This window comes from Chelonoidis abingdonii, chromosome 26, assembly GCF_003597395.2.
Source record: "Chelonoidis abingdonii isolate Lonesome George chromosome 26, CheloAbing_2.0, whole genome shotgun sequence".
NCBI classification, from domain to species: Eukaryota; Metazoa; Chordata; order Testudines; family Testudinidae; genus Chelonoidis; species Chelonoidis abingdonii.
In genome coordinates this window covers 11,758,986-11,786,764 of record NC_133794.1, presented here as the reverse complement: position 1 = coordinate 11,786,764, position 27,779 = coordinate 11,758,986, and the positions used below count along the sequence as shown (strand labels likewise).

The 27,779-nt window shown below is 46.2% G+C and overlaps 1 protein-coding gene across 2 annotated transcripts; it reads left to right on the top strand.

Moving 5' to 3' along the window:
- Nucleotides 1-1,573: 1,573 nt before the first annotated feature.
- Nucleotides 1,574-27,705, top strand: BIN2 (bridging integrator 2). 2 transcript variants are annotated; one of them, XM_032786833.2, is made up of 13 exons: nucleotides 1,625-1,736; nucleotides 7,173-7,253; nucleotides 7,759-7,813; nucleotides 9,095-9,189; nucleotides 12,143-12,238; nucleotides 12,629-12,736; nucleotides 13,258-13,343; nucleotides 16,281-16,356; nucleotides 17,953-18,035; nucleotides 18,520-19,552; nucleotides 21,220-21,294; nucleotides 23,161-23,256; nucleotides 25,948-27,705. In XM_032786833.2, exons 1-13 carry the CDS (start codon nucleotides 1,659-1,661, stop codon nucleotides 26,056-26,058), a joined length of 2,073 nt encoding a protein of 690 aa, XP_032642724.1. In that variant the 5' UTR covers nucleotides 1,625-1,658; the 3' UTR covers nucleotides 26,059-27,705. The 2 variants fall into 2 exon arrangements, with proteins under 2 accessions (XP_032642725.1, XP_032642724.1); XM_032786834.2 differs by lacking the exon at nucleotides 7,173-7,253 and having other exon boundaries at nucleotides 1,574-1,736; nucleotides 25,948-26,402.
- Nucleotides 27,706-27,779: the final 74 nt, after the last annotated feature.

Below are 27,779 nucleotides of genomic sequence, written 5' to 3'. Positions count from 1 at the left end.
TACATACAGACATGAGTTCAATTCATTGAGGTGCAGATTCATAGCAGAGATGGTGACCTTCATAGCTGCAAAGAGTTCCTTTAGAGTTCAGTGCATAGGTCATAGTCCAATGCCCAAATCTCACATTCAGGGCGTACCACCATAACTGGGACCTCAGTCTTGCGACTCAAACTTCCCCTGAGGAAGTCTAAGCAGATCTGAGATGATAGAATCAGGACCTGTCACGGACTCAGAGGTCATGCCACTCTTGGCCAGTACAGTCCCTGGGGGGAATTCCCTTCAGTGTGATAGCCCTTCTTGGGGGTCCACTCTCTTGGGGGTTAAGCCCCTTTGCCTCCTGGAGCTGCACCTCTCTGAGCCTTACCATGCCTGTCTCTCACCGTGGGACCCCTCAGGGAGTCCACTCACTCTGGACCCCCAGGGCCTCCACTTCCCAGAGGGAATAATGCCCCCGATCTCTAGACCAGAGTGAAATCTCAGCCAGCATAAAACAGGAGGGTTTATTGAGCGTCTGAACACTGCACAGGAAACTCTCAGGGCCCTCAGGCCTGGCCTCTCTCAGCACGGTACATCTAAGTCTCTCCTGCCTCCAGCTGGGCTCTGCCTGCTCCCTCTCTCCAGTCCAGAGACCCTGTGCTTTCCAGCAGGGCGTCTGATATCACTTCCCCCAAGCCCCACCTCTGTCCATTGTCGTCTGTCCAAGTAAACAGGGTCGCCTGGGCTTCTCTCCTCTCAGCTGTCCTTTGTCCCCCTCTGGCTGGAACAGCTGGTCAGGTCACCAGGGTCCTCTCTTCACAGCCCATTGTCCTCCCACTGGCCAGAACTGGCTGTGACTCCCAAGCTGGGCCTCCCGGTCACCAGTTGCTGGGGTATCCAGTCACCAGGTCATTGGCCAGGGTCCCAAGTTCTTTCGCTGGTCCTCTGTAACAACAAACTCCCTCTCCCATCACCTTGTTAAACCAGTAATGCCCAGGGAAACTGAGTCCCACCCCCACTGCATGCAAACCACTGAAAAAAAAAAAACAAGAAAACCACCCACTTTGTCACAGGACCCAAGAATCTTTTATACAATTCCATGTCTTTTGACAAGTTGGAATTCCTCAGGGAACAAAAGGTAATTAGGATGACTTTGAAGGAAGTCCATTACTGGTACTTAGCTCTACGAATTAACATAAGGCCATTTGCTTGTTCCTCCACCATTCACAGTACATTTCAAAGAGAGATGAATACTGAGATGTCCCGTGTTTATAATTCATTTACATGATAGGATGTTCTTTTGACCTTTGAATGATCAGAATACAGCATAGACAGGGCCTGTTGATTACATTGTCCACCCTACTCATGCATAAGTAAATACACAAAAATTATCTCTCCACATGTCTTCTGTGGGTTACTTATTTTGCAGGATGTTTAACCCTTTCTAGCCAAGTGTCACACCCACCCAAATCCAACCAGCCGAACATACAGAACCTTCCTCCCTTGGGCAGAGCAGACAGTGGCTGCTCAGCATTCAGCAATGGAAATTAAACACTCCCAATCTGATTTTAAGCGGATGCTGAGCATGGTGGCAGCTGACGATCTGTTTACTTCCTCCCCCAGAAAACTTTAAAACCACAAGTTCATACTGAAAAGAAGAAATTGCGCTGTGAGCTGCAGCGATGGCAGATGGTAAGACAGGAGGAGCCGGGCAGTTTGCAAAGCAGGTCCAAAAGCGATTTAGCCGAGCCCAGGAGAAGGTACGCGTCATTCATTTGTTACTGCTTTGTGCCTTTGCAAGGAAAGCTCAGAATGTAGCATCCCCCTTTCAATTGTCCAGCTCCTTAGGGAGCTGAGAAATCATGCTATGCAACAGTGAGTGAGTGAGTGGGAGGCATGTTCTGAGCACTAGCCTGTGTGTCTAATTCCCAGTGCTTTTGCAATCATTATGGTATTTATAATTCAACAGTATTATGAAATGTCTTGAGACAGCTGCTCTGATGATAGCAAGGGTGATGCCCTGTGCCCAGTGAGCTTGACTCTGACTGGAGCTCTTCTTGACAAAAAATAAATAAATAAATAAAATAATAGCGAGTATTAACCCTGTATCTCTACCTGGTTTAACTTCTGTGGAGTGCTACCTACAATTACTGGAGGGCCTTGATTCGACCTATCTCCAAAGCACTCTGAGGAGTTGAGTTGCATTGTCATCCTCCAAACCTTCCCAAAATACATCACCTTGTCACCCAAAATGTGTCTGTCACGGACAATGATGCCAAGGGGCAGTTGCCTGCAAGTACTGAGTGGTTGAGGGCAGTTCCTTTGGAAAGAGAGCAAGCCCAGAACTGGGCAGAGGGCTGGAACATGGAGTTAACTCCAGAAATGCTAGCACGAGCCAACCGCCTAAAGTCTCTTTTTATGAACTTGTATCAGGAAGAGATGGGGGCTGGGCTCAGGAAGTGGGTAGAAATAGAGCTGGTCTCTGCTGGTTCCTCTAGCATTGGTATTTCTTCCTTTTTAAGTGCAGCATCTCTGAAAGCATAGGATTTTTGCCTGTTTCACTCTGGCATAGGATGTAGCCAAGCTGTCCAAGTCAGGACAGACCAGTTCCATATCTCCCTTTGACCAAAGCACAGAAATCCTTAGCTGAATCTTTCACCTCCATGTCACTGGTGTTGAATCTCCCCTTTAGGGTGAGTGACATTTGATGGCGGGTGGTGGTCTGTGTGGAAAACAGTTAGGGGTGATCTCCACCTGGTTTCCAATAGACAACTGTCTTATAAGAAGTTTTTATGGTGCTCAGCATTCTGGGGTTTTGACCTGTAAAAGGCCTCTCTAGGTGCTACAGCAGTAGAAATGATGGCTTAGCCCTGATTAGCTACCTTGAGCCTCATCCTATCAATGCTCTCATGTGAGCAGTGCTAACTGGCCTCCATCGTTCTATAGTATCTGAGTCTCATTGAATTGGGCCGACTGGTCACATAATAGGTTTTTCCCAGCTGGTAGTCTCAGTAGGGAGCAAAGATTGCATGGACCTTGGATGAATTATCCTTCTAGTCCAATGGTATGTCTACACTGCAATCAGAGGTGTCAATAGGCAGCAGGTTTAAAATTTTAATAGGCAACAGGTTTAAAACAAACAAAAGGAAGTATTTCTTCACACAACGCACAGTCAACCTGTGGAACTCCTTGACACAGGATGTTGTGAAGGCCAAGACTATAACAGGGTTTAAAAAAGAACTAGATAAGTTCATGGAGGATAGGTCCATCAGTGGCTATTAGGCAGGATGGGCAGAGATGGTGTCCCTAGCCTCTGTTTGCCAGAAACTGAGAATGGGTGACAGGGGGTGATCACTTGATGTTTACCTGCTCTGTTCATTCCCTCTGGGGCACCTAGCATTGGCCACTGTTGGAAGACAAGATACTGGGCTAGATGGACCCTTGGTCTGACCCAGTATGGCTGTTCTTATGTTCACCGCAGCACATGCAGACATACCCAAGTTAGCTTTGATCTAGCTAACTCAGGTACCAATGCCAATGAAGCCAGAACAGCACTCCCCATCAACTCCGGAACTCCACCCGGGCGAGAGGCGGAAGCGGAGTCGACGGGGGAGCAGCAGCCGTCGATCCCACGCTGCGAGGATGGGAGATAAGTCGAAATAAGATATGTCGACTTCAGCTGAAGTTACGTATCTTACATCGACCCCACCGTGTAGACCAGGCCCAAGTTAGCTAGATCAAAGCTAGTTTGAGTATATTGACGTGTGCTGCAGTGACATCTCTGATTGCAGTGTTGATATATCCAAAGTAAGAATAGAGGCAGGGCGAGGAAGCTTGTCCATGCTGTACTTGTTTTCGGAGATAACCAGAAGGCTCTGGTCTCCAGGGTTGTCAATCTGATGCTAAACTGCAAGCAGTTTCTAGTGCTAAATTTGCATGCAGGCATCTGGAGCACCATCTGCAAAGTTATTCTGGTGAAGTGCAGTTTCAGATTTTACCGTCTTGTAAATTGCCTTGCCACCTGGAATGATCTTCATAGAATATCAGGGTTGGAAGGGACCTTAGAAGGTCATCTAGTCCAACTCCCTGCTCCAAGCAGGACCAATACCCAGACAGATTTTTGCCCCAAATCCCTAAATGGCCCCCTCAAGGATTGAACTCACAACCCTGGGTTTAGCAGGCCAATGCTTAAACCACTGAGCTATCTCTCCCCTGCCCTCCAGAACACGTTAAACCAATCTAGGAAGGACCTTGAAGCTGTACAGCCTCCTGGCTAGGAAAACTTGTCTTCACCCTTCATGGCTGTTTGCAAATTTGGGTCGTTGTCGGCCTGAGTTGCTGTTCGTCAGCTACACCCATGTAGCATAGCGTTGGCTCTACGCCTCCAGAATTCAGAGTGTGAAAATGTAGAAAGGCGTTTGCTCTTGTTTGACCACAAACACAGACAAGAAACTTTTGAGCACGCTACAAAGTGGTGGTGTGCTTAACTATGAGAACGTGGATTTTCATTTGGCATCTAGGAGGAGAAAGAGGAAGTGGTTTGGAAAAGTCTTTGAAGACTAAATTATTGTGTATTGTCTCTTCTTAGGTTCCCTTGAAGTACATTCCTTGCTCTATCGCTCCGACCCAGAATTTCTGGGTGACTTTTGACAAGCCCCTTATTTTTTGTGTCTTTAATTCCCCATCAGCAAAATGGGGGTGCTAGCACTATTCCTAGGGATGCTGAGTATAAAAACATTAAAAATTTTGAGGCCCTTGGATCATAGGGGCCACATATGAATCGTAGATTGTTGAATTATTTCTGTGCTCATTAGATGGAGCCCTCTTCTCTTGTAGATATTTCATGTAGTTCAATAACCTGGGTAGAATTTTTACACATTGCCCAAAACATCCAGGACCAGCTACCCTCTGAATAATATGTGCAAATCCTGCTGAAAGAAACTGTCTAGCTGTGGTCCCTTCACAACTTTCCTGGGAAACCCTCTCTTCCTGGTGAGACGCTAGGTACCTACCTGGAGAACAAATATTCGATAATGGGCTCTTCGGTCTAGCAGAGAAAGGTACAACACGATCCAATAGGCGGAAGGTGAAGCTAAGTGAAGTCAGGCCGGAAATAATGCATACATTTTTAACTGTGAAAATAATTAACCATTAGAAAGATTGACCAAGGGTCATGGTGGATTATCCATCACTGGCAATTTTTCAATCAAGACTGGATGTTTTTTGAAAAACAGATGCGTCCAAAGGAATTATTTTGGGGCAGTTCAAATATCTTCTTGCTGTACGTTCCAGTCTATGCATCCGATGAAGTGGGCTGTAGCCCACGAAAGCTTATGCACAAATAAATTTGTTAGTGTCTAAGGTGCCACAAGTACTCCTGTTCTTTTATCCGGGAGGTCAAACTCGATGATCACAATGGTCCCTTCTGGCCTTGTAATCTACAAAACACACACACCTCTGATCTCAAAGAAACCAGTTTCTGCAGGCCAGCCTCCTCCCGTGTTCTGTATTTCAAGATCCTCCCCACTTGGGTTTAATCTCCCAGAACTTTGGTTTTCATCCAATTGAAGCTATTTGATGGGAGTGGAGGGACGGGAATCTCTTCCAAGAGGAGTATCAGAGGGGTAGCTGTGTTAGTCTGGATCTGTAAAAGCAGCAAAGAATCCTGTGGCATCTTATAGACTAACATTTTGGAGCATGAGCTTTTGTGGGTGAATACCCACTTCGTCAGATGCATCTGACTAAGTGGGTATTCACCCATGAAAGCTCATGCTCCAAAACGTCTGTTAGTCTATAAGGTGCCACAGGATTCTTTGCTGCTTTTTCAAGAGGAGGAGGATTTTGTGAGTAATGAGTGGACACTCCAGAGGAGAGAAGCTCTGAAGTGCAGATGTTCTCTCAGAGGTTGGGCATGTCACTAACCAGCAAATGTTGGAGTGGGGAGAAGTTAACTGACCTGGATTCCAGATGGGCTGCTTCCTATAGAGTACGGCATGACTAGTTATTTCAGTTCTTCATAATGTTTCCACCCATGTAGTCTTGTGAACCATCAGACAACAGCAGGCTCAAAATAATTTAAAGAGAAAACTGAGTCCACAGAAATGACGGCAGTGCTGAATATTCTGCTCTGGTTTGGCTTCAAATCATGAAAACACCTCTGTTTAACTAAGCATTTATGCACATGCTTAAGCCCCTATTTCTGAACAGGGAGGCCTGTGTGCAGAGCTTACCCAAGTGCAGCATGCATTCAACTAAGCCCCTGAATGGGTCATCACCAGGCACAGAGTGCCACGCTGGAATGGACATGTGAGCCCCAAGCCAGCTCAAATCCCACTACAGGCCCCCACTATGTCATGCACCTGGGTGGCTTGTCAGTAACAGGGATCAAACTTGGGACCTCCAAATCCAAGAGTATAAGTTTTTACTATCTGAGCTAGCCAAGGCTGCAGCAAACCTTGTCAATCTCTATGTATGGCCCAGTCACCACTAGGATGTGCACCACATGGGTTCCATTTATTTTGGAGTATCATCGATGCAAACGGAGGAAAGTGGGGATTTTGAAATTCCACCACGTCATCTTCCCTGGGTGGCTCAGACTGCAGCAAGTTTAAGCTTTTGCCAAACAGAAGCTTGTTTTGCTTCAAAGATGAACTTACATTGAGTTTTTAAATCTGCATCCTCAGTGAAATTCATTTGGAAAATAATTACACAAGATGAGAATTCAAAATAGGTAGCAGGATCTATTCAGGAAATACTGGGTCAAATTCTCTGCCCTGTGTTATGCAGAGATCAGACTAGATCATGGTCTTTTCTAGCCTTAATCTATAAACCTACGTGCAATTGAAAATTACTAATAGTCACATGTTCCAGCTGAAAGGAGAATAATTTTCAAATTATTAATATTAATACAATTAGTAGCACTTAGCTGCTCAGCTGATATCAGAGCCCCTTTGTGGCTGGTGCTACACATGGAATGAGAGATTACAAGGAAATAACTTTCAAATGATTAGTAATTGTTGTTAATTACAGTCGTGGCTAGATTCTCCATCTGAGATCATGGCCCCCTTGTATGAAGTGCTGCACTTGCTCATCGTGAGAGATTAAAATGGGAATTTCATAGCACCCCGTATATTTTAAGAGTTTTTACCAGAGAGATTTTTTTTTAAAAAAAACTTGGTGTCTTTTTTTACCCCCAGGTTTTGCAGAAACTGGGCAAGACGGTAGAAACCAAAGATGAGCAGTTTGAGCAAAGCGCTTACGATTTCCAGCAGCAACAGGTTGGGTCTGACTGAAGGGAGATGAGATCCTGAAAAACATAAGGGCAGAGGGTGGGGGAGGGATCTTCTAAAATATGGGAGGGGCAGGGACATGGGGGGTTCATCTGAGATATGTGGGGGGAGGGTCGCTGAACATCTGGAGGGAGGGAGATTCTCTTGAAATATGAAGGAAAGAGTAGCAGCGGGGTATCTCCCATATAACAGAAGTGGCGTAGATCAGGAACTAGGGGGAGAGAGTGTCTGATGAGATATTGGAGAGGGGAAGTGGGGCAGAGAGAGGTGAGAGAGAGGCTGGTTTTCTTTCAAAGCCACGCTCTGGTGTAACAAGCCACTGCTTGAACCCCAGCAGGGCAGGTTTCTCTGAGCCCACTTGTGCTCTTTGCTCCATTCACCTTCCCCACTGTGGCTGCTGTAGTGAATTCTGCCTCTCGCTCTTTGTAGCAGAAGTGCAGGGTAGAATGCCAGCTGCTGACACGCACCCTGTCTGTTGCTCTTTGCTTTTCAGACTGAAGGCCACAAACTCTACAAGGACCTTAAGGCTTTCCTCAGCGCTGTGAAAGGTGTGACGCCCTAGTTCCTTCTTCAAACGTACCTTTTGCTGCGTGGCTCCCTGCCACATCGCTGCTGACACACCATGTGGCCAACCCCGAGCCTTGAAAAAAGTCATGAGACTGGTCTAAAAATCATGAGAATTTAAAAAAAGATTGAGGATCTTTTTATTTGGCTTCTGAATCTCTTGAGTCATGCTTTGATCACATTTTCAAGCCTCTCTCTGCAACCATGAGGTCTAGGAACTTTTTTTTAAAAAAACAAAAGTGGAGATTTTCACCTAACCACATGACTCCAGGAGCTGGGGCTTTAGGAAAAATATCAAATAACTCAAGACTTGAGATAAAATTGTGGGATTGGCAACATTAGGTGCCTCATTTGTTTTAGAGCGAGAGGCAAGATGCTTTTAAGCATTCCAAACCAGGTCTGGGAGCCAGACACCACCATATTCTAATCCCACTTTTTATACTAGCTCCCTCTGTGGCCTTGGAAAGTTGCTTCGCTTCACTGACCTTGTCCGTAAAATGGATATCTATCTAAGTTTTTATATGGCACCTATCAATGTAGTTTCTGAATGTTTCACAGTCCTTAATGGGCTTTATCTTTCCAGTTCCCCTATGAGGTAGAGCAGTGCTATCCTCTCCATTTTACAAATGGGAAACTGAGGCACAGTGCGACTAAGTGTCTTGCATGAGCTGGGTGTAGAACCTAGGTCTCCTGAGTCCCAATTCCACTACCAGACCACTCTTCTTACCTGTATTTGCCATACCTCTCAGTATTGGAAGGCTACAGTCTTGGGGCTGAAACTTTCAAAGCCTTCCTAGGGGCTTTAGAGACACACATCCCATTCATTTCAGCGGGGAACTGTGCATCTCAATTCCCTGGGAGGCTTAGAAAAGCTCAACCTTTAGAAATGGCTTTTGAAGAAGGATTTTAAACCATGGGCATTGATCCTTGAAGCTCCCAGCTACCCAGTGGCCTCCCACCGTCACGTGCCTTTGTCTAAGACTGGAGAAGTCATGCCTGGATCCAGTCGGACAGCTTTCCCCTTATCCCAAACTTGCTTACTTACCACATTCACCTTGAGTTTTATTCTCTTGGGTGCCTGACATTAGTTAAAGTCATGGTCTTTTATTCCTATGGGATGTGTGTACATCAGGGGGTGAAGGTTTCATGGGGAGACTCCAATGGTAGCTTTAAACCTTAATGATGCAGCTGGGAAGATGGTTTAAGGGGTGCTAATGACTCCGGGATGGTAGCAGTTTTGCCACATGCCGCGTTGTCTCTTCCAGTGATGCACGAAAGTTCCAAGAAAGTGGCGGAAACCCTGCATGAAATTTACAATGTGGAATGGGATGGACACGGGGACTTGAAAGCCATTGCGGAGGTAAGAGATGGGATGAAATCTTCCCTTGGGCAAGAAACACTAGCTAGAAAATCTTCATTCAGTGAAGAGTGAAGTAATAAGACAGCTCGTCCAGTTAGGGCACTAGCCTGTGTTTTGGAAGAACCAGGTTCAAGTCCTTGCTCTGCCACAGACTTCCTGTGTGACCTTGAGCAAGTCACTTAACCTCTTTTGTGCCTCAGTTACCTATCCAACCCCATCTTTGCTGTTGAGAGGACCTGGCTTTCCAGAATGATACAGTTCCTGTTGTTTCTTTATTCTCTTGAGATGGAGCTTAGGTCTGTCCACTATTGCCTTAGCTTCTAGTTCCTGAAATCAAATATATGCCATTCTTTGTTCATGTTAAAACACTGGTGTTCTCTTTCAGCGGTTTCTCCTTCCATATCGGCTATTTTTTATTGTTGCTTTTGTTCAAGTACTAGCTGCTGGTTTTGCTGCAAGCATTTTCGCTGGGTCTGCTTCCTTATCACTGACAATTAACAGATTTTTCAGTTTCTGCTCTGAGGCCTTTTTCTTAAAAGACAACCTGCTCTGTGAGTAGGATGACCAGAGAGCAACTGTGAAAAATTGGGACAGGGGGTGGAGGGTAATAGGACCTACATAAGAAAAAGACCCAAAAATCAGGACTGTCCCTATAAAATCAGGACATCTGCTCACCCTATCTGTGAGCACGATTCTTCCTAGATTTTTCTGTCAGGGTCTTGATCATGGGTCACTCACTGTAACTGATTTTTAACCCTTAAACTCTCCAATATCAAAATTAAAATTTTGACAAGCGTGTGGTTCTGATCCAAAAACCCTTAACCTGTGGTAATATGTATCCGAGCACGATTGTGCCACTGTGACCAGGATCTTAGTGGGGAGCTAGCTGTGGTCACTCAATTAGGGTGAACTGCACAGAATGGGACAGCCAAACCCCAAAAAGCTAGAGGAGATTCCAGTACTTAGATTTACTAAACCAGAATAAAACATCTTATTTATTACCTTACTACCCTTATTACCATACAGGCCTCCATCCAAGTACCCACGTCAAACATGATGAACATTTCTGTAAATCTTATTTCATCATATAAAAGAAAAGGTTCTACCCATCCCAAAGGATCGGACACATTACCTCCCAGATTAACGAATGTTTCAGATCTTACCCAAATACACGCTACAGCCAATTCTTATTAAATAAACTAAAATTTATTAAAAAAAACGAGAGCGAGAGTATGGTTAAAAGATCAATACAGACATGAGTTCAATTCATTGAGGTGGAAATTCATAGCAGAGATGGTGACCTTCGTAGTTGCAAAGAGTTCCTTTAGAATTCAGTGCACAGGTTATAGTCCAATGCCCAAATCTCACATTCAGGGCGACCCAGCATAACTGGGACCTCAGTCTTGCAACACAAACTTCCCCTGAGGAAGTCTAAGCAGATCTGAGATGGCAGAATCAGGGGACCCACGGATCTTTTATACAATTTCATGTTTTCTGACAAGTTGGAGTTCCTCAGGGAACAAAAGGTAATTAGGATGACTTTGAGGGACATCCATCACCGGTACTGAACTATACCAATTAACATAACGCCATTTGCTTGTTCCACCACCATTCACAGTACATTTCAAAGAGAGATGAATACTGAGATGTCTTATGTTTACAGTTCATTTACAGATAGGATGTTCTTTTGACCTCTGAATGATCAGAATACAGCATAGACAGGGACCGTTGATTACATTGCCCACCCTACTCATGCATATGTAAATATATAAAAATTATCTCTCTACATGTCTTCTGTGGGTTACTTATTTTGCAGGATGTTTAACCCTTTCTAGCCATGCGTCACAGGGGATAATAGCTCTGCTCTACCTCCCAGGTGGGTTGTGAGGGGGGGGGAAATACATCAGAGAGTTTGAGATGCTCAAATGGGCCATATAAGTACCTAAGGTAGATAGAAAAGGAATAATAGGCAACTTTCACTTTTGTTCTGGACTTTCTCTACAGTAGCCACATGTGGATGGAGGCATGGATGATGATTTATATTGCAGCAGCCCCTCAAAGCCTCACTCAGAGTGAGCCTTATTGTGGTAGGAGCTGGCTAGACAGGCGATGGGTATTACAGATAAGTGGTTAGAGAGGCAAGATAGGTGAGGCGATATCTTTTAGCGGACTCACTTCTGTTGGTGAAAAAGACACGTTTCCAAGCTGACGCAGAGACGTAGGGGGAAAAGCCTCTTTTTCTTCAGTTCTGTCAGCTCAGAAGCTCCCTTCTCTCACCAACAGAAGTGGGTCCAATAAAAGATAGCCCCTCGCCCACCCTGTGTGTCTCTCATATCCTGGGAGCAGCACAGCTACCCCAACGCTGCGTAAGACCAGGGACTGTCCTTTTCAAAGCCAACTCAGAGGCTTAACATGAAGAGAAGCTTTGTGCCTGGAGTCTCCAAATCCGCCTGGAAGGTCTCATCAAGTTCCTGACCTCTATGGGATTTACTGACTAATTGAAAACACAAATGCACACACAGACCCAAGCACCTGGGTATCATTTGGAAGGATAATTGTCTGGTCTGTTTATTTTATAATGAAGCCTTCGGTGATCCACTGACTTGAAAGAAGATCCTGAAGCATTAATTGTATCTAGGCATAGTACTTATGAGGATCCATCACTACCGTACCTGAGCTGTCTTTAAAGTATTTATTTATCCTCACAACGCCTCCGGGAGGCAGGCAACCGCCATTCATCTCACGTGTAAAACTGAAGCACAGGGATGCTAAGTGACTTGCCCAAGGTCTTGCAGACTGTGGCAAAGAAGGGGACTAAACCTGGGTCTACTCAAATCCCAGCCTAGCCCCCGTAGCCACTGAGCCATCCTGACCAGTCTAGGGAACAAAGTGTGGAGGTGAGAGTCTAGGGACACAGCAGCCCTTCAAATATCCCACGTGTGTTTATTTCCAGAGCAATGACCTCCTGTGGGAAGACTATGAGGAAAAACTAGCTGACCAGGCGGTGAGAACCATGGAGAACTACATGGCTCAGTTTGGTGAAATTAAGGTACCGTCAAGCGTAAACGTAGGCTGTATTTTCAGAAAGCCGCCTCCCGACCCCACAACAAATTAAAGTAGGAGGCTTTGTATTTACAGTAAGCAGCACGGGATGGGCCCCGGGCGGCAATGTAAACAGATACTGCCCAGATTACTGAGTACACAGCACGGTGGTAGGGACAATGCACCATGTGCTAGGCACAAGCTACATTGGTTGTGAGGTGTCCCAGGCATTCAAGGTACAGTATGACTGGGTGAGGTGTGCAGCTATAGGGTACAACACCCTTGAGCAGGGCTGTGGATGGATTCAAAGGTACCAAACAGTAGGGTACCGCTCACTGTGCTAAGAACTTTCTCCTCCTGAACTAACTCACCTTCCATGCATTTGGTTTCCGACCAGGAGCGAATCGCTAAGCGGGGGCGGAAGCTGGTGGATTATGACAGTGCCAGGCATCACTTGGAGGCGCTGCAGAATGCCAAGAAGAAGGATGAAGCTAAGATTGCAAAGGTAAAGGCTGCCTATGCAGAATAGAACCTAGGAGCCGCTTCCATGTAACTCACAGCTTCAGCTCCATCTGACCCTGATCAGTCCTGGCTTTTAGTTGGGCCTCATCCTGGCCTATGATACACAGCTAATGGACACGATTTTGCACCTGCATCTAATTGCAGCGAAAATAATTCTGCCTGCAATGACCCTTGTGGAGAAGGTTCATTAAGTGACTTGCTCGTGTCACTCCACGTGCAACTATTTGTGCCCATGGTTTTTGCGCCTTCAACGCTGAATACTGGGGTGAGTTGGGACTCACAGGGCCTTAAAGCAGCAGGGCTGTTGCCAGTCTCTGAGACAGGGGGATTGGCTCTAGCTGCCCAAGTGACTTCCAATTACCTAGCATATCTGGAGCACCTGTGTGCAAAGATTCTCGTAGTGCCGAGTTCGGATGTCACCTCGACAGCTCAGCTTCGTCTGTTTTGTTAATGCCTCCTGCACACTGCTGTGTCTGAAGATTGCTGTCCCCTTTCGTCACACAGGCTGAAGAGGAATTCTACAAAGCTCAGGCTGTGTTTGAGGATCTTAACAAAGAACTTCGAGAGGAGCTCCCAGTTCTTTATAACAGGTAACGTCACATCTCTGCCTGCTAAAGCAGCCGGAAAATCACCCTGCTTTAAAGAGCAGCATAAAAAGGGCAAGTTAAATCTAGGAGAACTTGCGTGTAATCAGGAGGATTCGGGGGAGCCAAAATGTTCATTTCCATGGCACAACAGAGAGTGTCTCATTCTTAATTCACAAGCAAAATTCAGCCTGCCTCTGCCCTGCGCTATGGCAGAGACAGGTCATAGCAGGGGTGCAGAATGGCAGAGAAACCTACCTGGGGATTGTGTCTTTTTATCCCACTGGTATATTTGCCTGATAGGCAATAGGGTTTACTGTTAGTATCTAGACTGGAGGAAAGTATGAGTAAATCTTTGACCTGTATACTAAACACCTTCAGTTCCAAGGTTCTTGCTGGGAATTAAGAAATGCAAAGTAAGTTGTCTACAAAAATTAAAAAAAAAAAAAAAAATCTGATGTGAGCTAAAATCTGGAGTTCTAATGAATATGGGTCCTTGTCACCCTTCTAGCTTTTAACCCCCAGCTTCTCAAATCTTATGTGTTGAAACCACATCCTCTCTCCCCACTCCACAGATAGCTGAATTGGATGGAGGGGGTTGGTCACAGTTCAGCTGCTGCCTGTATTGGGGACAGGGTAGGTGGGGGAGACTACATGAAGCAATTCCACAGCCAGCACCAGTTATCTTCTTGTCAAGCCATGCAACAATGTGATACGCAATCCAATTCAACAAATCTATAGCACACAAGGTAAACATCCGCTCTTGCTTTACCAAATAATTGTGTCCTAAAGAAAGACACTGGCCAAAATGTCGCTTTCTGACGTTAGACACTGAACTCTGCATTAAGACTCCTAAAATTAAGTGTTCCAAAACAGGAACCCAAAATTCACAGCCAAATTTGGAAAACTTACCCTTTACTTCACCTTCCTTTGGACCGCTGTTGTGGGAATAATAAGATACAGAGCGCGCTCCCATGAAAGTGCGTTGGGAGCTCTGCCTGAAAAGTTCTGATGATTAATGACCAAAAGATGGCAGTAGAGGTTCACAAATGAGAACGTGGCTGATGTACTGTGTAATAACACTATGAATTATATTTGTATGTTTCTTTGTTTGAAAAGGCGACAATAAAAGGTTACGTAAACTGGAGCGAAACTATATGATCTATTAGTTTGCAAGAGCTGCTGTGCGTGCCCCCTGTCATCCTGCAGTGTCTTTTTGATACCCAACTCCCTGCCATACCCGTAGCTTTTAGAAATTCTCTTAATTTACTGACACGTGTTACTCATTTTAATTTGTAAGCAGTTTGTATTGGAAGAGAACCAGGCCAAGAGCAGTAGTTAATGCTAGTTTCTATCATGATCTTACGGTTAAGACTCTGCCCTAGGTCTCAGACACTAGATCTCCATATAGGCTCTTATATTGTGCTCAGATGTTACAATGATGAGCACTGTATAGGAACCTATATAGAATAGGAATCCCGGTAGACTAGAGAATGACCGTTCCATTTGGTAACAACTTTCAAGGGTTCGAAGTTTGGGCTTTGCTCCATATTGGAACAAAAATAAAACCTTTCAAACCTTTCTGTGACCACGGAATTGGGTTGAAATGTCCGTTTTGGATGAAAAAAAGTCAGGTTCTGTCTCTCTTCTCCCCTGCTTCGGAAAGTCCATTCTGGACCTGAGCAGCCATTCTATCAAAGGTCAGTCGAAATAATGCATTTTCGCATAAAAAATTTGGCTGCAACAAAAAAAAATATATTTTTTTTGGTTAAATTTTCCACCCAGGTTCTATTCCTGGCTCTGCCACATATTTCCTGTAAGCACTTGGGCAAATCACTTAACTTCTGTGCCTCAGTTTCCCTACCTGCAAAAGGGGGAGCATTTTGTCTGTGATCTATATTCTTAGATTGGGGGCCATCCCCATCCTATGCGATTGCTTCACAAACGTACCCACACACCATCCCTGTCAGGGAAATATTGTAATTCCCATTTTACAGATGGAGAACTGAGCACAGTAGAACAGTTACATGCAGTGTTGGTGAAGTCATGCCAGTCCCAGCACATTCAAGAGACAGGGTGGGGGAGATAGAAGTGGACCAGTCAGATGTGCCACTTTACTTCTGCCTACCAGCCAGTTCCACTGGCAGCATATGGTAGCTTTTGCACCAGTGCTCTGCTCAATCCGCCAGTTCTCCAGCTTGATCCGTTAAGTCACACGGAGGACATATCCAGCTCATGGAACACCAAGACAGCTGGGAAAGCAGGTATACTCGAGGGGTTAATGTAATGGACAGGGAATCAGGACTCCTGTTCTCTATTCTTAGCTCTGCCATATACCCACAAGACCATTCATCTCTCTGTACCCCAGTTACCCCCTCTATAAAATGGCTGCAGTAAAACTGAAAAATAGTGCTCTGGATATAAAGTGATGTGAAATCTCATACAAAAAGGATCGAGAGCTGTGCAGAGTGATTAGCATTACTAGTGCTAGATTTAAAAGCCAGAAGGGATCATTCTGACATCAGTCTGACCTCCTGCATACCTGATGTCTCGATTTTATAGGGACAGTCCTGATTTCTGGGTCTTTTTCTTATATAGGCTCCTATTACCCCCACTGCCAACCCTCACCCTGTCCCGATTTTTCACACTTGTTGTCTGGTCACCCTATGCATGCCCCAGGCCAAGGAACCTCACCCAGTAACTTCTGCATTAGCTCAATCAGAAGTTAGGGTCTTCAAGCATCTCTTTTTAAAAAGACAGTCTTGATCTCTAGACTTCAAGTTATGGAGACTCCATCACAGCCTAACGGTAAGTTGTTCCGATCATCGATTACCCAATTGTTATTCCAACCTGTTCTTTTCATTTCTTCACCTTCTGTTCCTTTCACTGCATGGCATGACTCAATTTGCTTTTTTTGTTTTGTTTTGTTTTGTTTCTGAACAGCCGCATTGCTTGCTACGTGACCATCTTCCAGAATATTTCCAATTTAAGAGACATCTTCTACAAGGAGATGAGTAAGGTGAGAGACTGGCCCTTAAAATAAGAACCTGTTAAATAACACACACAAAATGTGTTTTCCTAGTAACAGGGTCTCAGTTGCTTTAAAAACTGTTCCTTTGAGTATTAACAATAATCGCCCTCTGCTGCCACTTAGAGGACAGTTAGGAAGATAAAAAAAAATAATCTGTGGGCTCTGTAGTCACCTACCTCTGGTCCTAGTTGTGTTTTCCCTCCTCCCACCATGACTGGAAAGGTCTTAACAGGCCACTTCAACTTGTTGGTTCCTTGAAATATGTGTTAACAGCTTCTGCTAAACAATCTGCTACATCTCATATTTAGCTGTGACACTCTGAGTACCTTTCCCAGATCTGAAGAAAAGCTCTGTGTAAGCTCAAAAGCCTGTCTCTCTCACCAACAGAAGTTGGTCCAATGCAAGAGATTCCCTCACTGGCCTTGTCAGTTCATCCAAGGAATTTGTGTTCCATCTAAATGTTGCTCTCCTGTTTGTCGGACAATCTGTGTTAACCAGACTTGTCACTAGCATATCCCAGTGCTGCCAGAAGAGCCTTGTGAATGGGGTTTTAATAGGTAAAGTCATAGATTTTTAAAGGGACTCTTCGATCAGTCGTCAGTGCTTCTCAACCTTTCCAGACTCCTGTCCTCCTTTCAGGAGTCTGATTTGTCTTGCGTACTTGTGTTTGACTGGACGTCTTTCTGAGATGCTTTAATCTTGGTCTGAAGACCTCGAGATACCACTTCCCTCAGTAGTTTCTTGCAATGGTTCGATCACCCTTGCTGTTAAAATAAAAATTTCTGCCTGATTTACAATTTTAAATTGTCTGGCTTTAACGTCCAATCATTGGTTCTTGTTATGTCCTGGTTAAAGGGAAGATTTGGAGAATGTAGGGGGAGGGAAATGCAGCCTCAAATGAAGGGAAGGGAGAAAGAGGGCTTCTCGTGGGTGGTGGGTAAACCCCAGGCTCAGGGAGGCTAGCCCCCAGCCTGACATGCCCCTCCTGCCTGAGGCCCCACCCCTCCCACTAGAGCCCAGAGAGTAGCCCCACCAGTCCACCCAAGTGCCCCCCAGTCACAGAGGACCAGAAGGGTGGGCAGGTAGTGTGCCCTCCCTCCCCAACCCAGTCCTGGAGCACTGGGTGGCACAGCCCCCCGCCCCAGAGTGCAGCACTGGGAAGGAGGGGGTCTGAGGGCAGAGCATGGACAGGGCCATGCAGGGTTGTTTGGGGTGGCTCAGCTTCCCCCAGCCTTTGATACCCTCCGCCCATGGGGCTCCTCCAGAAGCAACTTCCTGTCTTGAGTCACTTAGATCAGTGTTTCTCAATGACCGGTCAATGGCAGTCTCTTTGCTAGTCCCTGAGATTTCCCTGACACAGTTTAGGAGGGCAGCAAGCCAGTCCCTGGTATCAAAAAGGTTGAGAAACACTGGCCTAGATAGTCCGTGTTGTAGTGATTCAGACAGTGGGTGAGCAGAAGTCCATGCTCGCAGGGTTGTGAAGAGAAACCATGTGAACTAATTCTCCCTGATACAAGAAGAGAAAGCTGTGAAGTATCATCTCATTGTCAGTTCTGATGTTTGCTTCTCTCCCCTTGTTTTCAGCTGAACCATGACTTGTATGAGGTGATGAGCAAACTGGAAAAGCAGCATTCCAGCAAAGTCTTTATCATTAAAGGTGTGTCGAGGTAAATGGCTTTCCAGTTCTCATGGGAGATGAGGTCTAGAGGGATGCTAAATCTCAAACATGCCTGCAGGAGGTCCACTAGAACTGCGGGACCGGCAAGCAGCAGAGCGCCCCCCGCGGCATGACACCATGCTTGGGATGATGAAATGTCTAGAGCCGCCCCTGAAGCTCGAGGAGTTCATCCTTTAGTTCGTCCCAGAGGCTTATGCTTTAGCTGTGGAGATCCCTGGTGAAGGCCAAGCTGGCGGTCACTACACAGGGATTAGTTAAAGATGTCTGGGGATCTAGGAAACGTGTATTTTGGTTATTGCAGTCTGTCTGTTTGGAGCCTACAGCCCGGTCATACTCTTGCTGGGGTTATATGCATGGGAGGAGGGGTGTTAATGTAGGGTGCAGCGTCCTGGAGTAGATGCAAAGTACTTAGATAGGTAACCTGTGTCACAGAATGGCCTATGCAAGTAAAAGCACTGTCGTCTTTAATGCAGTAACAGGCGCTCGCTGGTCATCTCCTCCCCGGTGAGTCATCCTCCTGTCGTTTTCACATCACTGGGAAGTGCTGCAGATGGGACCCCTGCGCTGCCTCCTGACAATTCAATGTGTCACAAGAGAGAATCTGTTTCTTCAGCAGCAGAGGGGGAGGCCGCATCCTCTGGTGGCAGCGAAATCCAGGATGAGCGGCCAGCATCTCCTGCTGCTGTTTTGACACCCGACAAAAAAGAGTCCATGTCAGAAGCAGACGTGGGGTCCGTGTCCTCTGGTGCCAGTGAAATCCAGGATGAGACACCTACCTCTCCTGCTGTTCCAGCGCATGACAAGAGAGAATCCTTGTCAGCAACAGAGGTGAAAGCAGAGTCTTCCGGTGCCAACGATCTCCAGGATGAAAATCAAACTAAGACTCTGGATCAACCCAGCAGAGCTACAGAGAGGTTGTACCGGGGAGTTGAAGATGTTGCAGCAGCTACGGCTGCAGCGATTCTATCTGCTGCTATAGCTGAGGCTGTGTGCAAAACCAAAACGTCTCCGCCACCCTCTGATGGTGCATCAGCCCAAACTCAGACTCCAGAAAGCCTTGAGGTTGACACTAGCGAACTGCAGGAGGAAAAGGAATGCTCTGTACTCCAGGCAAGCAATGAAATCCCATCTCTGCAAGCACCCTCTTCACCTGACTTGAGAGAGGAGACGGAGCCATCAGGAGATACCCAACCCCCAGCTCCCCAGCAAGAATCAAGTCAGCCAGGAAACGCGATGCCCCTCAGTGAGGTTTTAGTTTGCCCTGAAAATGCCACGTACCCTCCTGACAAAGATTCTCCCCCTCCCACCCCAGTCCACGAAGTCCATCAAGACCCAGCCAGCACAAGTGGCTCCAGTCCACCTGAAGCAGCGGAATGGGCCAATGGCCAGAAGGAGCCAGAGACTGGGCAGATCATTTGCCAGCCAAGCAGGGAGGCCGAAGAGGACCAGGGCAGCGAGGGGAGCATGGAAGAACTAAACATTTCCCCAACGGTGACTGAAACGCAGGTAAGAGACAACAGAATGAATGTGGGACAAGGGTTTGGTTGCTGACCAGTGGCCTGAAGCAAGGTCATTGCAGGTTCTGTTTGTAACATGAGAGTAACGAGCAAGCGGGTGCATTAAGGAGATGAAAGGGAGGCTACTGGAGAAGCTGGGCGTGAGGTGCTAGGACCCAGAGAGGAGACCCGTCTGAATTGTACTTTTTCTTGCCGGAAATGTTACTGACAACCAGGGTCTGTATCGGGGCAGTCACCTGGGTCTGTTTCCTACAGGATCCTTTGCAGCTGAAAAGCAATTTGCTCGTGGCAAAATATATTGCAAGTTTCCCAGCTTCCAAGGCTCCCCTGTTCAGCTTGCAGGGCAATGCGGGGAGAAGAGCAGTTCCCAGCAGCAAGGAATTGGGTCAATCCAGGGAGCATGCTCTCCATGATGTGGTTTGCTTTTTTTTTACTGGGGATGAATAGGAAAGTATTTGCTGAAGAAAACTAGTTTTCTCCTCCTTTTGTTCCAAACCCAGTTGGGTTTGGTTAGTTATTAAGGTGTGTCAAAAATCCAACTTCAACCGAGAAACAGCAGGGACATCAGTGAGTGTTCGTTATTATTTAGACGACCACAGGAGGGTGCATAGCATTTTCCTACTAGTTGCTCCATTGTGCGCCCGGCTTTAACCACTCTAATGCTGGGACTTATTTCTCACACACCAATAGGTTCTCTGTGGTTCCCTTATATGTTTTCAGCCCTCCCAAATGGGAGGTTTTTCCCACACCCAGAAGTGCTCACAAGTGCCCTGAAGATCAACATGTATTTTTAGCCTCTCCCTCACCCATCCATTTCCCAGGCTCTTGTTGCATGGTAAGGCTGGGATTTTCACAGGGGCCTAAGGGAACTGCTGCTGAATTATAATGGAATTTGTGAATCTCTTGTCCCGAAACCATGGCAAAAGGCATTTCCAGTCAGCCTGAGTTGGAAAAAAAACAAAAACCAAGCACGCTCACTTGGCCTGGTCGTGCTCCTTGTCATCAGCTGTGAAAAGGACAGAGCCTATTTGGGAGGAAACAAACTGCATCCAATTGCTGTCATTGTACAGTACCTAGCGCAGTGGGGTTCTGGTCCGTGACTGGGGCTCATAGGCGCTATTGCAGTACGAGTGATAGGATGATGATAAAGCAAATTTTAACCCAAGTTTGTGGCTTTCCCCATGAGGAGCAAGTGATCCGTGCTGTGTGCAAAGCTCCTCCAACAGATATGAAGCTGCTTAGTGTTCCCCATTAGTGATCTGCACCTGTGAATCTCTTCCTTGATGGGAGTTGACTGAGGAGTGGAAATGTTGACGGGTCAGTTTGTCCTATCCTGACATGCAATTGTTAGTGCTTCACTCTGAGTGTAGTCTCAGTTTCTCCAGAGGGCTGCTGGCCATGTAAGAGTAGCAGCATCTAGATCTAAAACAGATCTGGGAATCCACTGAAGGAAGCAGGGACTCTGAAAGACCGGATTAGTTCTGGTTCCCAACTATAGCTCCTGCATCGTATTTTCTAAAAACTATTTTGCAAAATTGCTTTCTGTTTAGTCTGTGAGGCCACCAGCAGCCCAAGAGGGCCAGCCAAAGGGATAGTTCTGTGCATGGGCAAAGAAACTAGAGTAACCAGACCCATAAAATGTCTTTCTGATTTCAGATCATGTTTGGCTTCATCCCAGATGGTGAAACAGGCAGCAGCAGCCATGAGCTGCCTGTGGACTTCCTCTTCAAGGTAAGAATGCAGCTAAGGGGGGATATGATAGAGGTCTATCACTCATGACCGGTGTGGAGAACATAAATAAGGAAGTGTTATTTCCTCCTTCTCATAACTAGGGTGACCAGATAGCAAGTGTGAAAAAACAGGACAGGGGATGGTGGGTAATAGGCCCCTATATAAGAAAAAGACCCAAAAAATAGGACTGTCCCCTTAAAAACGGGACATCTGGTCACCCTACTCATAACACAAGAACCAAGGGTCACACAATGAAATTAATAGGCAGCAGGTTTAAAACAAACACAAGGAAGTATTTCTTCACACAACAGTCAACCTGTGGAACTCTTTGCCAGAGGATGTTGTGAAGGTCAAGACTCTAAAAGGGTTCGAAAAAGAACTAGGTAAGTTCATGAAGGATCAGTCCACCAATGGCATCCCTAGCCTAGTCCCAGAAGCTGGGAATGGGTGACGGGATGGATAACTTGATGATTCCCTGTGGGGCACCTGGCCATGGCCACTGTTGGAAGACAGGATACTGGACTGGGTGGACCATTGGTCTGACCCAGTCTGGCCATTCTTATATTCTAAGAAACATCAGCTACCTGCTGTAACATAAGGCTGAGCAGAGCTGGTCTAGTGACTAGGACACAGGCCTGGGAGTCAGATGACCAGGATTCTGTTCATTGACCTGATGTGTGACCTTGGGCAAGTTGCTTCTTGCCTCTGTTTCCCCTCCCGTCCTTTATCCTATTTATTTAGACTGTAAGTTCTTTATGGACTATTTCATCCTATGGGTTTGTACAGCACCTATCACCAGGGTCCTAATCCCAGCTGGGGCCTCTAAGTGCTACTCTAATAGGAATTCCCAATAATGACACAGCTGGGGTTGATTCAAAGGCTGACCTTCAGCAAAAGAATTTTGTTTCATTGGAGCCAGGGGGCTTGTTGATGCTACACTGCCTGTACCAGCAGTGCCTCCTAGTGGAGATGCTGCTTATGCCAGCAAGAGGAGATATTTTCCCAGTATAGTTAAACCACAACAACATAAGCTATACCCGCAAAAGGACACTTTTTCTGGTATAGCTGCATGTACATAGGGGGGTTTGCCAACGTACCTGTGTCAGTTAAGGGAGTGTTTTTTTCACACCTCTGACTGGCAGAACCATGTTGACGAAACTCTGTAGTGTAGTCCTGGCCTCTGTCAGTATTATTAATTACTGTTATTAATCATGCATATTATGGTAGTGCCTAAGGAACCAGCTGAGACCGGGGCCCCATTGTGGGAAGTGCTGACCAAACACAAAACAGGGTCTGCCAGGAAGAGCTGATAATTATAGACAATGCAGATGACAGACAGGGGAAAGCGGCACCACACACAAGCAGAGTGAACAATGTGATACAATCAGCAGCTTGCGGGAGGGGGGATTGTTGCCCTCCTGAGATGTCACCAGCGGCAGCCCTTTGCATTCACATTTTAGGGACACACACATTTCGGACTTGCAGGCGGGATACTCCCAGGAGAATCCACGTTCTTCTTGCCTGTCTGCTCCATCGCTACTTTAAAAAAAATAGGTTCCAAGGGCCAAATTCTGCCTTCAAATGCATATTTTTTTTGGCGTCCGTGCCCTAAATGTAAAGCAGCAGTTCCCAGCAGTATTCCCAGTCTGGGCGTATGTGCTGCTCCCTGGGGTGTCAGATGAAAAGGACCTGCTAATTAAGCAATGACACATGGTATGGAATGTGGCTATCAAAAGACAGTTGCACCATTCTGACACAATGTACGTATCCAAATTCCACCATGTACCATCTCGTCCTGCTGCTGGGGAAAGGGTCAGTGATTCCGAGGAAAGTAACTTCTCACTAATCCCATCTTTCACATTCCAGGCTCAAGCAATCCAGACTCACACATCAGAGGATGAAAATCATCTGCAGTTCAGGGAAGGGGAGATAATTCTGGTGGTATCCAGCTCTCAGGGCCAGGTAACACCAAGCCACCATCTCTCATTCCAGAGCGGAGAGGCGGTCCGTGGGATTTCCGGCACATCCAAAATTTGGGTGAAAAGTTGGTAAAAACCAAAGAATGGCTTTTGTAAAGCCCAGGAAACTTTCAGAAAAAATCAATAAAAACTGAAAACAAAAGGCCTGACTATTCCATAATGGAGGATGGGATGTCTAGGCAATTTCCGGTTGCTGCCTACTGTGCATGTGGGACCTGATATGATCCTGTTGCAGTCTCTTCTCTCAGTAGGAAAGAGCTTGTCTACGTGGGAAGGCTTCACAGTCTAACTTTAAATTGCATCTGTTTAAAAAGGACAGTTTAACTGGTGCAAAAGGCAACATGTGGATGCTCTTTTTTGGTTTAATTAAACCTCTTTCTAATTGACTAAAGCCAGATCTACACAAAAAACTTTTGCTGGCATAGCAATGTCGGTCGGAGGTGTGATTTGTGACCAATACAGCCAGCAAAAGCCCCTGAGGTAGCTACAGTTCTACTGGCAAAACCGCACTTTTCTCTCACTGGGGCAGGGGGGCCACTGGAATAAGTTACACTGGTGAAACCACAGTTTTGCTGGTATAAGCTGTGTCCACTCTAGTAGCACTTTGCCAGTCTAGTATATTGGTACAGCTACAGCAGCAAAGCCTTCAAGTGTAAAGCTAGCATTGAGCTAACCAGAAGTAAACCACTCAAACTGGATTAAGGGTTTAGGTTCACACACAGGGCTGGTCTACACTGGGGGGGTGCGGGGGGGTGTCGATGTAAGATACACAATTTCAGCTACAGGAATAGCATAGCTGAAGTCGAGGTATCTTATTTTGACTTACCTCCCATCCTCACGGTGCAGGATCACCTCCCCCGTCAACTCCGCTTCCGCCTCTCGCCTTTGTGGAGTTCCGGAGTCGAGGAGACCGTGTTCGGAGATCGATATATCTCGTCTAGATGAGACGCGATAAATAGGTTCCCGATAGATGGATCACTACCGACCGATCGGGCGGGTAGTCCGGACATACCCACAGACAAGATGTACTGCCTTAGCTATACTGGTATAATTAAAGTAATACGACTCCCGTTAGGGTGGGTGCAGGTATACCGTACAGGAAGGGGAACAAACCATATTGGTATAACTATAAGCCCACACTAGGGGTTGTAGTGGTAGAACTTGGGGTAAAAAAAAAAAAATCACATCTCTAATAAACATCATTATACTAGTAAAAGAACTGGGTAGACCAAGTCTTGAAGTGTCTGTGCGGTGTTTGCTCCGGTTTAAATTCATACCTTCAGTTATACACGTGTAGGGTGACCAGATTTCATGAACAAAATATCGGGCCACATGGGGGGCAGGTCCAGAGCATCGCCAAAGAGCAAAAAACAAAAACAAAAAAAAAACCCCAGAGCCAGAATATTGGGACAAATGGGGACAAACGACTGACTATCGGGATGTCTGGTCACCCTATACAAGTGCAACTTTCCCATGAGCACAAGGCCTAATAAAATCCAGGCACAGGGCCTGCAGCAGCATGCATCTGTTTCTCATTCCTCTCTTAGGTAAACCTTCAATCAATCATTAACTGATCTCCCAGCTCCTTCCTCCTCTTGCTAATCTATTTCCCTGGTGCTGATAAGTCACTTCCTGTGGGTGAAGAGATTTAAAGGCAGATTGGTAGAGCAGGCTGGAAATTTTCTGATGAAATTTTTTTTCCATCAGAAAATGCCAGTTCACAGAAACATGGAAAAGGGTTGGTTTTGACAAATCTGATTAGAAAATTTTTTGGGGAAAAAACTTTAAAAGTGTTGAACTGGCCCATTACGTTTTCTAAATTAAGTGATTTGTTTTCTGGTTCAAAATAACTTTTCAGTTTGAAATTTTAGTTCGCTGTTACTAAAAGCTTCTTTTTTTTTTTTAAGTCAAAATTTAAATGAAACATTTTAATGGACTGGATGCAAAATAAATTTTGAACTATCAGGTTGCAAAAAATGTTGAGCTTTTGACTTTTCAGCCTGATTTGAGACAGGACAAAATTTCAAAACCTCAGACTCACAGGATAGGAAAACCATTTCCCACTCAGCTCATCAATTGGTTCCTTCATCTGCACCAGGGGTCCCCAATGCCCCAATTTCGGCAGCATTTTGACAGATGCTCGACTGCCACCACAGTCCTTTGTCTGCCGCCCGCCAGATGAAAAGGTTGGGGACCACTGATCTGCACTCTTGAATCTGTGTACTGTCTCTGTGATGAAGATGCTGTTGCAAGAGGGTAAAACTAAAGAGAAGTGACTCTAAAGAGAGTAAAACTACAGAGAATCCAGTATTAAAGCTGGATTTTTCAGAGCTATCTAATAGACTCAGAAACCCCAGTTAGAATTAACAGGAACTGGGTTTCCACACATCCTAGGTGACTTTAAAGCAAAGAACTCCTCTTTGAATCATTAAATGGAAAAGACTGGCTAGGTTCCACCCAGTCCATCTCTCTGGACCCAATGCAGGATTATTCTGTACTGTTGCATCTAATCTAGTTTTAAATGTCCCAAATCATGTCTCCACCCTGCAACTTTTGGGAAACGTTCACAGTCCAACAGACCTCACTGTCAGGAACATTTTTCTGCTACTCAGCCTTTGAAATTCCTTTCCACTCTTCCTACTGGTCCTAATCCAGGTTTGTATTTTCTCCGCAGGAAGAAGGATTTCTCACAGGCTTCAAAGAGAGCGACTGGAAAGTGAACCGGGATCTCTTACAGAAGAGAGCTTTCCCTCAAGAGCTTATCAGACCCATCTCCTCCGAATGAGTCCAGCGCATCAAAGTGGCTGAGGCGGAGTGGGAGGGAAACAGGATCTATTTATGTCTCTCTGAAAGCAGTAACGTTGCACTTGTAATCAGATTCTGAATGTCAAACTGCAACAGGGCACATGGGGACGGGAGAGAAAATGCATCTCTCCAAACAAAATGAATGTAAGTGGGGAATTAATGGAGCTGGTGTAGGAACAAGCTTCAATTTGATTCCACAGTACCTGCTGCATGGCCTTTAGAAAAAGCACAGAAACCTGAACCTCCCCATGCCGTAAATATCAGGGAATTTGCTGTCCCAAATTGTTTGCCAAAACAAATAGTGAAGCATTGGTTGAACACACTGCAGCATAGTTGGGGGTGTTTTATCCTGATGCTTCAAAACCCCAGCATTTATGCTCAGTGAAGGCCAGGTTCCAGAGAGCACATGGTTAGCTTTAAGCACCCGAGTAATCCCGATGGAAATGTCTGCAGCTACTTGTGTGCTTAGCTTTAAGCATGGGCTTCCATGCTTTGGTGAATCAGGGCCTTAATCCCTTAGCAGCTAGGTTCCATGAGATCCTGGAAAGGCCCAGCTGCCTTGGGGATGCTTTTCAGCTAGGGGGCTTGCTCTGACCTCTTGGGTTCAGAATCAGGAGTGGGCAGGAGTTATTGTGTGGCTCTGCTGGTCATGGGTGGTGTGGCACAGAGGCTGCAGCCCGGCGTGGCCACATCCACGCTCCTCCCCAAAGCCCCGCCTGCCCCCAAGGCCCTCCTCTTCAGGGAAGCAACATGCAGGGGCTAGGGCAGACGGGACTGGGGATAGCTGAGGGGTCTCAGACACTGGGGCTATGCTGCCCAGCGCTCAGGGGTGGGGGACAGGAAGGTCTGGGGCTGCCTGCCCTGTGCTTCGGGGGGGGCTGAGGAGGACTGCGCACCACCTGCCCTGTGCTCAGTTGAGGGGGCCATGCACTGCCCACCCTGTGCGTGGGGATCTTGTGGAGGCACGCACCCGGTGCTCCAGGGCTGAGGGGGGCTCTGATAGGGGGCAGCCAGGGGCTAGCCTCCCCCAGCAGGTGGTTCACCTGCTGCTCATGCTGCTGGTCGGGTGACCAGATGTCCTGATTTTATAGGGACAGTCCTGATTTTTTTGGTCTTTTTCTTATATAGGCTCCTATTATCCCTCACTCTCTGTCCTGATTTTTCACATTTGCTGTCTGGTCACCCTAGCTGCTTGGTCATGTGAATGCACCATTCATTGCGGCCGAATCCACAAAAGATTTGCTTCCCTCACTTCCTTTGGCAATGCTGTGGTTTCTCTCTGCCACATGCATGGTTACTGGTGATTGTCCCCAAGGCACATGATGGTGACCAGTGCTGGTGTTAGCCCACTGGGGGCCCTAAAGCAGAATAGTTTTGCCCCTTCCCCCAATACTAAAACAGGCAAGATCTTATAATGAAAAGCAAATAGGGGAGCTGCGGGCTCTCACGTGACAAGGCTTGATTCCTGGGGTTGGCCTCGATATCCTGTTATTCCAGAAAAGGCGTTTCTTTGGGGAGGGCCAGTGAGAAAACAGCAATAAATAACTCACAGCATCTTCTTAGCACCAGAAATTTGGCCACAGTTTTAAATCCCAAGATATTTCAATAAAGACACCACTCTGCATAATTCCTGACCCTTGTGTGTGCGTCTATCCGTGGGTGGGAAGGTCTCACAACTGTGGCTTCTCGTATTTTGTCTGT